The sequence below is a fragment of the Lissotriton vulgaris genome, chromosome 1_1, assembly GCF_964263255.1.
Source record: "Lissotriton vulgaris chromosome 1_1, aLisVul1.2, whole genome shotgun sequence".
In the NCBI taxonomy this organism is placed as follows: domain Eukaryota; kingdom Metazoa; phylum Chordata; class Amphibia; order Caudata; family Salamandridae; genus Lissotriton; species Lissotriton vulgaris.
The window spans coordinates 45,113,557-45,129,453 of record NC_141685.1 but is presented as its reverse complement, the minus strand read 5'-3'; the positions used below and the strand labels follow the sequence as shown (position 1 = coordinate 45,129,453).

At 48.9% G+C, this 15,897-nt stretch overlaps 1 protein-coding gene across 2 annotated transcripts in view; it reads left to right on the top strand.

The window, feature by feature from the left end:
• The window catches only part of LOC147737148 (uncharacterized), an 88,581-nt gene extending 73,152 nt beyond the window's left edge, over window positions 1-15,429 (top strand). For both annotated transcript variants that reach the window (XM_086967296.1, XM_086967276.1), the window contains exon 2: window positions 11,351-15,429. In XM_086967296.1, coding sequence (XP_086823422.1) covers window positions 12,055-13,554 — 1,500 coding nt within the window. In that variant the 5' untranslated portion in view covers window positions 11,351-12,054 and the 3' untranslated portion in view covers window positions 13,555-15,429. The remainder of the gene's footprint in view (window positions 1-11,350) is intronic.
• The last annotated feature ends 468 nt before the right edge of the window (window positions 15,430-15,897 follow it).

Here is a 15,897-nt window from a genome sequence, read left to right as displayed (position 1 = left end):
AGTGGGGGCGAGTCCAGGGGTCACAAGTATAAATGCACAGGCAGCATGGGCAGTGGGGGCGAGTCCAGGGGTCTCAGGTGTAAATGCACAGGCAGCGTGAGGGTGAGCCCAGGGGTCACAGGTGTAAATGCAAGGGCAGCGTGGGCAGTGGGGGCGAGTCCTGAGGTCATGGGTGTAAATGCACAGGCAGTGGGGGCGAGTCCAGAGGTCATAGGTATAAATGTACAGGCAGCGTGGGGGCGAGTCCAGGGGTCACGGTGTAAATGCACAGGCAGTGTGGGCAGTGTGGGCGAGTCCAGGGGTCATGGGTGTAAATGCACAGGCAGCGTGAGCAGTGGGGGCGAGGCCAGGGGTCACAGATGTAAACGCACAGGCAGCATGGGCAGTGGGGGCGAGTCCAGGGGTCAGGGGAGTAAATGCACAGGCAGCGTGGGCAGTGGTCCTGAGACCAGGGGTCACAGGTGTAAATGCACAGTCAGCCTAGGCAGTGGGGGCGAGTCCAGGGGTCACTGGTGTAAATGCACAGGCAGCTTGGGCAGTGGGAGCGAGTCCATGGGTCATGGGTGTAAATGCAAAGGCAGCGTGGGGGAAGAGTCCAGAGGTCAAGGGTGTAAATGCACAGGCAGCGTGGGGGAGAGTCCAGAGGTCACAGGTGTAAATGCACTGGCAGCGTGGGCAGTGGGGGCGAGTCAAGAGGTCATGGGTGTAAATGCACAGGCAGCAATGGGTGAGAGTCCAGAGGTCCCGGGTGTAAATACACAGGCAGCCCGGGCAGTGTGGGCGAGTCCAGGGGTCACGGGTGTAAATGCACAGGCAGCGTGGGCAGTGGGGGCGAGTCCAGGGGTCACGGGTGTAAATGCACAGGCAGCCTGGGCAGTGGGGGCGAGTCAAGAGGTCATGGGTGTAAATACACAGACAGCGTGGGGGCGAGTCCAGGGGTCACGGGTGTAAATGCACAGGCAGCGTGGGGGAGAGTCCAGAGGTCACAGGTGTAAATGCACAGACAGCAATGGGTGAGAGTCCAGAGGTCCCGGGTGTAAATGCACAGGCAGCGTGGGCAGTGTGGGCGAGTCCAGGGGTCACGGGTGTAAATGCACAGGCAGCATGGGCAGTGGGGGCGAGTCCAGGGGTCACGGGTGTAAATGCACAGGCAGTGGGGAAGAGTCCAGGGGTCCCGGGTGTAAATGCACAGGCAGCGTGGTGGCGAGTCCAGGGGTCAAGGGTGTAAATGCACAGGCGGCATGGGCAGTGGGGGCGAGTCCAGGGGTCACAAGTATAAATGCACAGGCAGCATGGGCAGTGGGGGCGAGGCCAGGGGTCTCAGGTGTAAATGCACAGGCAGCGTGAGGGTGAGCCCAGGGGTCACAGGTGTAAATGCAAGGGCAGCGTGGGCAGTGGGGGCGAGTCCTGAGGTCATGGGTGTAAATGCACAGGCAGTGGGGGCGAGTCCAGAGGTCATAGGTATAAATGTACAGGCAGCGTGGGGGCGAGTCCAGGGGTCACGGGTGTAAATGCACAGGCAGTGTGGGCAGTGGGGGCGAGTCCAGGGGTCTCAGGTGTAAATGCACAGGCAGCTTGGGCAGTGGGAGCGAGTCCATGGGTCATGGGTGTAAATGCAAAGGCAGCGTGGGGGAAGAGTCCAGAGGTCAAGGGTGTAAATGCACAGGCAGCGTGGGGGAGAGTCCAGAGGTCACAGGTGTAAATGCACTGGCAGCGTGGGCAGTGGGGGCGAGTCAAGAGGTCATGGGTGTAAATGCACAGGCAGCAATGGGTGAGAGTCCAGAGGTCCCGGGTGTAAATACACAGGCAGCCCGGGCAGTGTGGGCGAGTCCAGGGGTCACTGGTGTAAATGCACAGGCAGCGTGGGCAGTGGGGGCGAGTCCATGGGTCACGGGTGTAAATGCACAGGCAGCCTGGGCAGTGGGGGCGAGTCAAGAGGTCATGGGTGTAAATACACAGACAGCGTGGGGGCGAGTCCAGGGGTCACGGGTGTAAATGCACAGGCAGCGTGGGGGAGAGTCCAGAGGTCACAGGTGTAAATGCACAGACAGCAATGGGTGAGAGTCCAGAGGTCCCGGGTGTAAATGCACAGGCAGCGTGGGCAGTGTGGGCGAGTCCAGGGGTCACGGGTGAAAATGCACTGGCAGCATGGGCAGTGGGGGCGAGTCCAGGGGTCACGGGTGTAAATGCACAGGCAGTGGGGAAGAGTCCAGTGGTCCCGGGTGTAAATGCACAGGCAGCATGGTGGCGAGTCCAGGGGTCAAGGGTGTAAATGCACAGGCGGCATGGGCAGTGGGGGCGAGTCCAGGGGTCACAAGTATAAATGCACAGGCAGCATGGGCAGTGGGGGCGAGTCCAGGGGTCTCAGGTGTAAATGCACAGGCAGCGTGAGGGTGAGCCCAGGGGTCACAGGTGTAAATGCAAGGGCAGCGTGGGCAGTGGGGGCGAGTCCTGAGGTCATGGGTGTAAATGCACAGGCAGTGGGGGCGAGTCCAGAGGTCATAGGTATAAATGTACAGGCAGCGTGGGGGCGAGTCCAGGGGTCACGGGTGTAAATGCACAGGCAGTGTGGGCAGTGGGGGCGAGTCCAGGGGTCTCAGGTGTAAATGCACAGACAGCTGGGCAGTGGAGACGAGTCCAGGGGTTACGGGTGTAAATGAACAGGCAGCGTGGGCAGTGGGGGCGAATCCAGGGTTCACAGGTGTAAATGCACAAGCAGTGGCGGCGAGTCCAGGGGTCATGGGTGTAAATGCGCAGGCAGCGTGCGGGCGAGTCCAGGGTCATGGGTGTAAATGTACAGGCAGCGTGGGCAGGTAGGGGCGAGTCCAGCGTGTGTAATGGGGATGAGTCCAGGGGTCACAGGTCTAAATGCACAGGCAGCGTGTGCAGGGGGGGGCGAGTCCAGGGGTCACAGGTGTCATTGCACAGACAGTGGCGGCGAGTCCAGGGGTCATGGGTGTAAATTCACAGGCAGCGTTTGCAGTGGGGGCGAGTCCAGGGGTCTCGGGTGTAAATGCACAGGCAGCGTGGGCAGTTGGGGCGAGTCCATGGGTCACGGGGTAAATGCACAGGCAGTGTGGGGAGAGTCGAGAGGTCATGGGTGTAACTGCACAGGCAGCATGGGGGCGAGTCCAGGGGTCACAGGTTTAAATGCACAGGCAGCGTGGGCAGGTAGGGGCGAGTCCAGGGGTCACAGGTGTAAATGCACAGGCAGCGTGGGCAGTGGGGGTGAGTCCAGGGGTCACAGGTGTAAATTCACAGGCAGCTTGGGGGAGAGTCCAGAGGTCACAGGTGTAAATGCACCGGCAGCAATGGGTGAGAGTCCAGAGGTCCCGGGTGTAAATGCACAGGCAGTGGGGGCGAGTCCAGGGGTCACAGGTGTAAATGCAAGGGCAGCTTGGGCAGTGGGGGCGAGTCCAGGGGTCACAGGTGTAAATGCAAGGGCAGCGTGGGCAGTGGGGGCGAGTCCAGGGGTCTCGGGTGTAAATGCACAGGCAGCGTGAGGGTGAGTCCAGGGGTCACGGGTGTAAATGCAAGGGCAGTGGGGGCGAGTCCAGGGGTCACAGGTGTAAATGCACAGGCACTATGGGCAGTGGGGGCGAATCCAGAGGTCATGGGTATAAATGCACAGGCAGCGTGGGGGCGAGTCCAGGGGTCACGGGTGTAAATGCACCGGCAGCGTGGGCAGTGCGGGCGAGTCCCGGGGTCACGGGTATAAATGGACAGGCAGTGTGGGCAGTGGGGGCGAGTCTAGGGGTCACTGGTGTAAATGCACAGGCAGCTTGGGCAGTGGGGGTGAGTACAGGGGTCACGGGTGTAAATGCACAGGCAGTGTGGGCAGTGGGGGCGAGTCCAGAGGTCACTGGTGTAAATGCACAGGCAGCGTGGGCAGTGGGGACGAGTCCAGGAGTTACGGGTGTAAATGAACAGGCAGCTTGGGGGCGAGTCCAGAGGTCACGGGTGTAAATGCCCATGCAGCGTGGGCAGTGTGGGCGAGTCCAGGGGTCACAGGTGTAAATGCACAGGCAGTGGCGGCGAGTCCAGGGGTCATGGGTGTAAATGCACAGGCAGGGTGTTCAATGGGGGCGAGTCCAGGGGTCTCGGGTGTAAATGCACAGGCAGCGTGGGCAGTGGGGGCGAGTTCATGGGTCACGGAGTAAATGCACAGGCAGTGTGGGGAGAGTCCAGAGGTCATGGGTGTAAATGCACAGGCAGCATGGGGGCGAGTCCAGCGGTCACAGGTTTGAATGCACAGGCAGCGTGGGCAGGTAGGGGCGAGTCCAGGGGTCACAGGTGTAAATGCACGGGCAGCGGGGGCAAGTCCAGGGGTCCTTGCCTTTGTTATTGCATTGTGTACATCAGATTATCCTAGTGCCTGGCCTCTGGTATTGCATTATTTGCTTCAATCCAAGTGCCTGGCCCCTGTTATCGCATTGTTTGCATCAGATTCTCATAGTGCCTCACCCGTGTTATTGCATTATTTTCTTCAATCCAAGTGCCTGGCCCGTGTTATTGCGTTGTTTGCATCAGATTCTCCTAGTGCCTGGCCTCTGTTGTTGCGTTGTTTGCATCAGATTCTCCTAGTGCCTGGCCTATGTTATTGCATTGTTTGCATCAATCCTAGTACCTTGCCTGTGTTATTGCATTGTTTATGTCAATGCTAGTACCTGGCCTGTGTTATTGCACTGATTGCGTCAGATTCTTTCAATGCCTGGCCTGTGTCATTGCATTGTTTGCATGATGTTTTTCTAATACCTGGTCTGTGTTACTGCACTGTATGCGCAGCATTTGGTATGTTATTATTCTAATAGTTGCAGCTTTTCTAGCAAACATGGTACCTTTTATTCCAATCAAGTGCATCTGACTGCAAGGACACTGCCTTCTTCCTGCAGTAACAATCTACTTCCTATTTATGTAGCAACAGACCGCACAGCATGTCTGCCAGAGATGTTGTAAGGTCAGAAACAGTACATGGGTAAGTAGGTATGATGGAAAACAAACTGTTGAGTAAGATTTTAAACGAAGAAACTGCTGTGATAGACAGCAAAACATACATGTAAAAACATCAGCAGTAGGACAATGGTACATGGAATAAAAATGGTAGATTTATTTACACGTCTGTGCAGTGCGTGTCACTTATTGTTCTTTTCTTCCACCCTCATGAGATGGTTTTACAAGGGAACTCTGAGCTCACTGAGTGTGGAGCTTCCACGAATCCCAGAGACGGGCCGGTCCAAAGACGGTAACAGAGAAGGGTGAAAGATCTGAGTCTTCATCCTGGCAGGTGGACTGGTGATCCCTGAGGGTCTGTAGTTGGTCTGTGTGTTGCCACGGCTGTCCAGGGGGTGTAAGAAAGTGTCAGCAATTTGTGGAGGGCCCTCTTTTGGATAAGAACAACCAGCTTTATGCAATACGGAGATGAGTGTTTGTGTCTGCACAGGAAGAGCAACATTCTGATAGCAAAATGGAGGACCTTGTCCAAAGGGGATTGATGTTAATAAGGTTTAACATCTTCAGTTACGACAGACAAAGTCCACGTACCTCGAGGTGCTTGAAAAGCTGTCTGCACACTGCTGGGGCAGGCAGGATGTCTATTCTCTAGTTGGCATTTGCCAGGGGATGTTCAGATACAGTGGTTGAATTAAATCATGGAGCAGCACTTGTAGCGTTGACTTTTGGAGTCTCTTAGTGTGTGCTTGATGCAGTAGAACTGTCTTAATGGTCTGAGGAGCTCAGAAAATCAACCAATCAATCAATCATAGCATTTGAAAAGCGCACTACATACCTGTGTGGTTATCAAGGCGCTAAGGGGGGAACGCTGCTACTGTTCAAAGAGCCAGGTCTTGAGGAGTCTCCTGAAGGTTAGGAGGTCTTGGGTCTGCCGTAGGTGGATGGGGATGGTGTTCCACGTCTTGGCGGTGAGGTGGGAGAATGATCTGCCTCCGGCGGTCACTCTACTGATGCGGGGGACAGTGGTGAGGGCGCGGTCTGTACAACGGAGGTGGCGAGACGAGGTGTAGAGGCTGAGTCGGCTGTTGAGGTACGCTGGTCCAGTGTCGTGGAGTGCCTTGTGTGCGTGGGTGAGGAGCATCAAGGTTATGCTCTTGTTGATGGGGAGCCAGTGCAGGTCTCTCAGGTGTGGTTTGATGTGGCTGCGCCGCAGTATGTCGAGGATCAGGCGTGCGGAGGCATTCTGGATGCGTTGGAGCCGTTTCAGGAGTTTGGCCGGGGCTCCTGCGTAGAGTGCGTTGCCGTCGTCCAGTCTACTACTAACGAGGACCTTGGTGACCGTCCTTCTGGTTGTGGTGGGGATACACTTGAAGATCCTGCGAAGCATGTGGAGGGTGTTGAAGCCAGAGGAGGAGACGGCGTTGACCTGTTTCGTCATGGAGAGTGTGGAGTCGAGGATGACTCCCAGGTTACGTGGGTGTAGGGGGTGCTCCTAATGCCATCGGCCACCAGGAGTCGTCCCAGGCTGAGGGGGTGGAACCGAGGATGAGGACCTCCGTCTTGTCCGAGTTCAGTTTCAGACCGCTGTTCCTCATCCAGTCGGCTACGGCCTTTATTCCTTCGTGGAGGTTGGTTTTGGCAGTGCGGGGGTCCTTGGTGAGTGAGAGGATCAGCTGGGTGTCATCAGCGTAGACGATGTTTAGGTCGTGCCGTAGGGCGACATGGGCGAGTGGTGCCATGTATACGTTGAACAACGTTGGGCTGAGGGATGACCCTTGGGGTACGCCGCAGATGATCTTGGTGGATTTGGAACGGAAGGGAGGGAGGCGGACTCTCTGGGTTCTCCCGGAGAGGAAGGAGGTGGTCCAGTCCAGGGCCTTCTCTTGGAATCCGATGTCGTGGAGGCGTGCTTTTAGTGTGCGATGGCAGGCTGTGTCAAAGAAATTCCAGACTCTCAGAGCACGAGGTCTGTGGCTTGACCAGTGGAACTGCAATAAAGAAGATAACGTAGACCAGTTCTACCTCTCCCGACCTTTGAACTGATCATTGAGGAAAGAAGCCCTTGTCTGGAAGGAAAATCTGCCAAAGGCACAGCGGACAGAAGCCGCAGCCTGAAAGGAAGGTATGCACAAGGCGCATCTGACAGAAGCTGCAGCCTGAAAGAAATATCTGCACAAGGCGCATCTGACAAAAGCCGCAGCCTGAAAGGAAGATCTGCACATAGTGCAGCTGACAGAGGTCCTGACTGGAAGGAAGATCTGCATAAGGCACAGCTGACAGAAGCCCTCTCTGGAAGGAAGATCTTCACAGGGCGCAGCTGACAGAAGTCCTGCCTGGAAGGACGATCTGCACAAGGCGCAGCTGACAGAATTCCTACCTGGAAGGACAATCTGCACAAGGAACAGCTGACAGAAGTCCAGCCTAGAAAGGAAGATCTGCACAAGGTGCAGCTGACAGAAGTTCTGCCTGGAAGGAAGATCTGCACAAGGAACAGCTGACAGAAGCACCTATATCGAAGGAAGATCTGCACACGGCACAGCTGACAAAAGTCCTGCCTGAAAGGAAGATCTGCAGAAGGCGCAGCTGACAAAATTCCTGCCTGGAATGAAGATCTGCACAAGGCGCAGCTGACAGAAGTCCTGCCTGGAAGTACGATCTGCACAAGGCGCAGCTGACAGAATTCCTTCCTGGAAGGACAATCTGCACAAGGAGCAGCTGACAGAAGTCCAGCCTAGAAAGGAAGATCTGCACAAGGCGCAGCTTACAGAAGTCCTGCCTGGCGGTGACCTCAAAGCAGTGAGAGACCAACAAACCACAAGATCCTTCAAGCCCAGCTAGCCAAACTGGACACAATGACCACCAAAGGCCTGATTTAGATTTCAGCAAATGGTTTATTCCATCCCAAATGTGACAGGTATCCTGCCCGCCCCATTAAAAATGCATTACATCCTGTGGCAATTATAATAAGGCACACAGGATATCTGTCAAGTTTTGATAATGCCTTGGTGTAGTTCGCAGAGTTTTACTCCGCGGAACTCCACACATGCCAGGAAAACTCTGCCGTACTCCACGGACTTCCGCAAGTGGCAGAGTTTGTTAAGTTGCGCTGCTCTCACTGATCTTCAATGCCAGGAGTTTGTCCCGCACTGTAAAATCAGCGCGAACAGCACTACACGTTGCGCCAGAAGACACTGCTGCTTTCTGCTGCTCGAATTGACATTCTAATCGAGTGGCAGCTTCATCAACAAGAATGGCAGATTTCTACACATGAGTGGAGGCCAAGAACAGGGTTTTAGGTGTGAGGGAAATACTGGGCGCACTGCTTGGGTTGACGTACAGTAGAACGCTATCAGGCAGAAGATGCATGCAGGTAAGGGGCAATTCCCTGAAACCCCTCAAAATGTGCCTGGAGGACACACGATATACAGTAGAAGCAAAACCTGTTGCACACTTAAATGGAGTTTCGAGCAAAAAGGATGTTTCAATGTACATATAGTTCATAGGTAATGGACGAAGGATTGGAACATCAGTGTTTCAGATTTTCTTTTATTGATCCCAGAAAGCCAGCCGACACGTGTTTCGTCGCAAGAAAACACACTTTTCCGCGACTCCTCAGGGCTGTAGGTCAATGTTTTATAACCACAGGTCGCGTTGCCGGTGATATTTCCGACCCGGCTCCGCTCGAGACCGGGTTTGACAATGTCTGTAGGGTGTGGTTCACAATCTTCAATAAGGTTTCTCACATTAGTGGTGATGCACCCAGAACGAATCTGCTAACCTGAACGCTACCTCTACCGATCGATTCCCCGCACTACGGGGACCTTTCTTTTCTGCCACGGAATTCGTGAAACTACCTTCTTCACAACACGAAGATTGTAATACTTTCCCGGGCTCTTAAGCCCTGAGTTTACCCTACACTCTCCGTCACCACTGAGTAAAGAATCATCACCACTAATGTGAGAAACCTTATTGAAGATTGTGAACCACACCCTACAGACATTGTCAAACCCGGTCTCGAGCGGAGCCGGGTCGGAAATATCACCGGCAACGCGACCTGTGGTTATAAAACATTGACCTACAGCCCTGAGGAGTCGCGGAAAAGTGTGTTTTCTTGCGACGAAACACGTGTCGGCTGGCTTTCTGGGATCAATAAAAGAAAATCTGAAACACTGATGGTCCAATCCTTCGTCCATTACCTATGAACTATATGTACATTGAAACATCCTTTTTGCTCGAAACTCCATTTAAGTGTGCAACAGGTTTTGCTTCTTCTACACATGAGTGGTCGTGACCTGCCTTGACCTCCTGTAATGAGAAATCTCACCAGGAGGAGGTCTAGCGTGTTATATTTTCTCACAAGTACTCACCACCTTACCGTTGGCGAACCGCTTGAGAAAAAGAAACTCAGTTCTGCATTACTTTGTGGAGTTCTTTGGAACTCCGCACACTGGGCAAAATTTTGCGAGCTACGCCGACAGAGATGAATTCTTCACCCACCCCTAGTTTTGTGGCAATAATCTGTTAGACAAACTCAAAACTAGGCCATATGTGTGCAATAAGTGTTGTAGAAGAAGTGAGAACCATGGCCTTGTGACTATCAGGCCGTTATCTGACTTCTGATGAACCCCACAGAGTGAGTGTGCAACCAGAGGGCAGAAGGGGGGCCGAAGGACAGGAAATTAGATAAACTTGAAGATGAGAAATATGGAAAGGTACAAATGTCGCATCACCTGTGGATAGTTTACACCTCCTCCTGTTCTACCAAATGCCCATCCGGTCACAAAGTGGCATCCTGGGCCCCAAACAGACAACATCATGCCAGATGCCATGTAATGGTGGAAAAGGGGGAAAAAAGAGTAATCTGCACACATCTGCTCTGGGATATGTCAGGTAAATTATTGGTTGTGATGGATTCTCTATAAGTACTAAAGGACTGATATCGTTGAATATTAAATTATATGAATCAACGTTTGTTTGCCTTATCTGCGCTTATAATGTAAAGGATGGGCCTTACAGTGAACCCCTTGTTCTGTTTGACACAAAAGCCCCGGAAGGAGCTGCAACTTACAGAACGTTATCTACTTTAGGAAGAACTAAAGACTTGCTTTTTAAAGTTGTCTTTCAGGGCCAGAACCGAGCGCTGTAAGTTCCACTAGTTTCAGGGAGATGGCCAGATGTTATGACGATAGGAAACCCCGCTCAACTCACAATAATGTTCCAATATTCCAAGTTAGAAGAAACCAGAAATGCTTGAACCAAGGGAGCTGTTGAAAGTGTCAAAGGTGGCTTATGAACAGCGAGGTAAAGACAGGAGTTGGCATTTGAGATGATCTTAAGTGAATAGGAAAGGAACGAGAAGTGTGTGAATGGAGTTACTTTTGTTGTATACCTCGTGAAAAAGGTACTGGAAATTTTGCAGCCCAGCCTGATCCATCTCTTTTTCTAAACTCTATTGTTGTTTAAATGAAATCCTGACCATATGCGTCTATCTTAAGCTATACCTCGAGCACTTGGGTGCTCCAGGGGCGCCCGTACTTTGCTAAGTTAGCCTGTAAACGCTGGTAAATCACCTCCTTTTCAGACATTAATAAGATATCACCTGATCAACAGAACTTTTAGTTAAATATCTTTCTATGATGAACAATTCCTTGCTAAGTTTTAAAGGCGGTAAAGAAGAAGGGGAAGATTTACTAATATTTTGCGCCGTATTTTCATCACAAAAGTGGCACAAAACACTTTCCAGCCCTACTCTTGTTTAGCACTGGAAATAACGTAAAAGTAATGTGAAGCAGTACATATCACTGCTTCGCAATACTTCACACCTTGGGGGCCTGTCAAGGTGGGTGCATGGATGTTCCCGTGCAACCACCCAAGGTTTCTCACGCTAAAACCAATTTACCAAATACAGTAGATTGGGTGTAGCGTGAAAAAATTGCACCCTTTTAAACTAAGCGCAAGGAAGGAGAAATGCTTTGATTTATCCTTCCTTTTCCGACTTTGCATGCATGCTGCTCTCTGCAACACGCATACAAAGTGGGAAAAGCTTTCCCTCGTGTCTAGGCATAGTATTTTGTACTGGAAGGGTGTCCATCCTGTACAAAAACCTATGCTGGACTCACACACGCTAGCGCTCTGGTGCTAAGCAGTGTTCATGGCGCAGGGCCGCTGTAATCAGTGCTGGCGCACGGGAAAGGGAAGGATAGAGACATATCTTTGAAAATATGGTGCTTTCCTGCTCCCTCCCTGTCGAGCATCGCAGCCCCGCGGGGGGGGGCTGCGCTGCATTGCGTGGAGATTTGGTAAATCTCCCCCGAAATGTCTTTTACAACCAGTTAACATTGTGAATTATAATTCCAATATGTTTCAATTTAGTAATTTTCAATATCTTTACATCCAACAGAAAACAAGCCTTGACTGTATGAAATGACCATCAATAATGAAGCGAATGCTGTGAATCCTCAATAATAGCAGAAATAATGAGCTACAGTATTCAGCGCAGTCGGCGACAGAGGAACCTGCACACAAACTGACAGATCCTGGCTGAAGCATCAAGGGCAGTTCAGTGATTATAAGAGGCTGAACTGTACACCTCCACGCCACAAGATAAAGAAATGACCTTAGGAAAATTAAGGCAACAACAATAACAAACCACCTTCTGTATAAACAAGTGTCCAATACCAACTTTGATCATGGGATCTGTATGGTGTGATTACCACAGTGCTCTGTTTTCTAATATGATGACAAGCCATCATTCCCTGCTCTAGGTGAATTGTAAACTCTTTCTGGATAAACAATAGTAACCAGAGAAGAGCACAACAGAGCGGAGCCAGACAACTGACAGGTAAAGGAAAGACGAGTTCTTCTATCTACAATACAATAGACTGTCCTAATTTGCACCGGTCAGAAGGAAGATACATCTTTACCCTCAAGCGTGCATAGCCATAATCCAATCTAAAGGCACAATCACCTACTAAGATACCTTCTACGTATTAGGAGTGTGGCAAATATTTCGTGGCTATTGCATTTATTGTTAAAACAGAAATCAAATGTGCAAAATACTGCACATATAAAGTGTGTGAGAAAAATACGAGTGCTTTAACAGCCATGTTGGCCCATCAGGAAATACAGTCATGGGATGTAGACAAATATATAACTGACCCACAGACACTAACCAAGAAAGAAGAATCCTACACATGCAGCAAGAGCTTTAGTTTGTCATCACCACTCAAGCTTCATCAGCAAACGTACACAGGACAAAAACCATTCAAGTGCAGTGAATGTGTCAAGAGCTTTAGTAGGTTATCAGAACTACAAAGACACCAGCGAACACACACAGGAGAAAAGCCATTCAAGTGTAGTGAATGTGTCAAGAGCTTTAGTAGGTTATCAGAACTAAAAAGACACCAGCGAACACACACAGGGGAAAAGCCATACCATTGCATTGAATGTGGGAAGAGCTTTAGTCAGTTATCAAGCCTTCAAAGTCATCAGAGAACACACACAGGGGAAAAACCATTCAAGTGCAGTGAGTGTGTAAAGAGCTTTAGTCACTCATTAAATCTCCAAACACATCAGCGAATACACACAGGGGAAAAACCATTCAAGTGCAGTGAATGTGCAAAGAACTTTAGTCAGTTGTCACACCTTAAAAGACATAATCAGACACACCGAGAGGAAAAACCATTCAAGTGCAGTGAATGTGCAAAGTGCTTTCGTCAGTTATCAGAACTAAAAAGTCATCAGCGAACACACATGGGGGAAAAACCATTCAAGTGCAGTGAATGTGCAAAGTGCTTTAGTGAGTTATCAAGCCTTCAAAGACATCAGCAAACCCACGCAAGGGAAAAGCCATTGAAGTGCAGTGAATGTGCAAAAAGCTTTAGTCACTTATCAGACTTACAAAGACATCAACGAACACACACAGGGGAAAAACCATTCAAGTGCAGTGAATGTGTGAAGAGCTTTAGTCGATTATCACACCTTCAAAGTCATCAACGAACACACACGGGGGAAAAACCATTCAAGTGCAGTGAATGTGCAAAGTGCTTTAGTCAGTTATCAGACCTAAATAGTCATCAGCGAACACACACTGGGGAAAAACCTTATAATTGTAGTGAATGTGACAGTAGTTTTCGCAGCTCTTCAGCATTAAGGAATCATCAGCGAACTCACACAGGAGAAAAAGCATTCAAGTGCAATGAATGTGGGAAGAGCTTTAGTCGGTTATCAAACCTCCAAGCACATCAGCGAACACACACAGGGGAAAAACCCTATCATTGCAGTGAATGTGACAGTAGTTTTCGCTTCTCTTCAGTATTAAGGAATCATCAGCGAACACACACAGGAGAAAAACCATTCAAGTGCAGTGAATGTGCAAAGTGCTTCAGAAAGTCATCACACCTACAAAATCATCAGCGAACACACACAGGAGAAAAGCCATTTAAATGCTGTGAATGTGGGAAGAGCTTTAGTAAATTAGAAAATCTAGAAACACATCATCGAACACACACAGGGGAAAAACCATACCATTGCAATGAATGTGAAAGCATTTTTAGTCGTTACTCAACATTAAGGATTCATCAGCGAACACACACAGCAGAATAGTCATTCAAGTGCAGTGAATGTGCAAAGTGCTTTAGTCACTTATCAAACCTCTAAACACATCAGCGAATGCACACAGGTGAAAAACTCTATAATTGTAGTGAATGTGACAGTAGTTTTCACTTCTCTTCAGCATTAAGGTATCATCAACAAACTCACACAGGAGATTCATTTTATAACAAGTATTGGTCCTGAAGAAGGTGGTGTTGCCACTGAAACGCGCGTAGACCAACACATCACCCATGAGGAACGGCCCCTGAGAGGCAGTGACATCACAAACAACTGATGTTTAAGACCTTCCAGTAGTGTACTGTTTGCTCTTTAGGCATTTGTGGGGCCCGTCATAGGGTTGAAACTCTTCTTCTTTTAGCTATGAATGAGAGTGTATGAGTGTCTGCACTGCCACACCGGTATTGACTAACTCCTCCCTTCAACGTTAGTACTCTCACACGTATGGTGTAGGGACACATATGTTTGCGACTATCATTTTACAAGGCTGGACTTCTGTCAGTTGCGTCTATAGTAGTCTCCCCCTTCTGGGATCATGTGCTTTAATTCCCTTTTAGAGCTATTGTGCATGACTTGTCTCTTCCCTATAAATTTTGGTTCCCATTACATCTGTTCCCCTACTCAGCTTGCCATTGATTATGTGTAATACTCAAGAGTCTCCTCTCATTTTCTCCATTGTACTACATATAGAATTTTGCACTTAGTGTGTTTGTGTTAAGAATTAACATGTAATTTTGCTCAAGTATATTTATTTACATTGCATTTCATGTTTCCACCTTTTGATGTCACCCCAACACCAATATTCACCACTTGTTAGTATTGTTTCTCATTATCATTCCACAATGGTTCTTTTGCTCTCTCCCTTGTGCAGTCACGATTTTTACGCCACGGGCCTGTCTCCATACTAAGTCACATTTACATTTGTCTGTCCACTTTTCTTCCTAGGGTTTCCACGTGCTATTGGGGGTCTCAATATATATTTCCCTTTGTTGTGTTTATCTTGGTTTTTGCAACAACTAATTCTATGATTTTCTATTATTTTACTATATGTTTTGTATCTTCCCCAGCCCTGAAGAAGTCAAGGGTTACTTCCCTTATGTGACGAAACACCTGTTGGCTGGTTGTTTTTCTTTGTTGCATTATTAAATACATTTGCATATTATACTGGTTTCGACCACAGATATTCGTACAATACGAGGCATTTCAACCATTGTTATAACCTTATTACGTGTGCCCATGACTGTGCTTTCAGTATGTGCATATACTCTGAGCAAACGAGATATGCGGTCGATTTCATTCTAGCTAAGAGCGGTGGTGCGCAATAATAGGAGAGCAGTGTGTGGTCGGTATCGCGAATAAAGGAAAGGAATATAACTTCGCATATTTTAGACATTTTGTAAAATGTTCGATGAATGAAGAGCGGTTATTTGAGTTGGTCTTTATTTGGTGGTTGGGGTTGGATTCTAGAAAAGGTGATATATTTCATTGTTCTTTTAATTTGTTTCTGTGTCTTGATTCAGTGTCTTCCCTTAAGCTGTTCATACTGTGCTACATATTTCTCTCCCAAAAGGATTTCAGTTCATGATATTAATTCAACTATAATGCTTCAAAAGGAGCTTGATACTATTATGCAAATAGATGAGTGTTTTTGGTTCAACTACTTCTCTTGTAGGTTCTGTTCCTGATGTTACTCGTACTACTGATATTTAGTGTCATTTTCTTCCACTTGTTTGCTATGCATATATACATATATTCGTACTTGACATGTTATCACCTGTATTCATCTATTGTCTCTACTTTTAGAATTGTAACAACCTTTACCTGATAGCAAGAATAAAGATGTCCGTGTTAGCTAATAAATGCTAAAAAGAGGGTCTGTTAGTTGAAATGTATTACCCCCATATTACTCGTATTTTACCTGATATTATGTTAACGTTTAAGTAGCTATTTCATAATATATTCTTGTTGTATGCATATGCAATTAATAAGTACAGATGTTACGTTAGGTAGGTTGACATCTATTTCACCATTTTAGCTTTCGAAGACGCCATTTTGTATTTTAATCAAAACTTTTACTTGAAACCTTTACCAGAAATGGTCCATGGTAAGTTTTGTTTCTCAAAGGTTGAATCTTGCTCATTAATGCATGCCTTTTCTGTTACATAGAGGCCTGCTCCCACCTGTCTAGTGGGGAGGATAAGATAGACGACCTTGGGCAGTAGATAACTTGTGCCAGGCTGTGGAATATAAAGTTATGTTCTGTACCCCCCATTGTATTAGGAAGGCTACCAGTGTTTTTCCATAATAGGCAGGTCTTTGTGGGCTCCGCAACATACA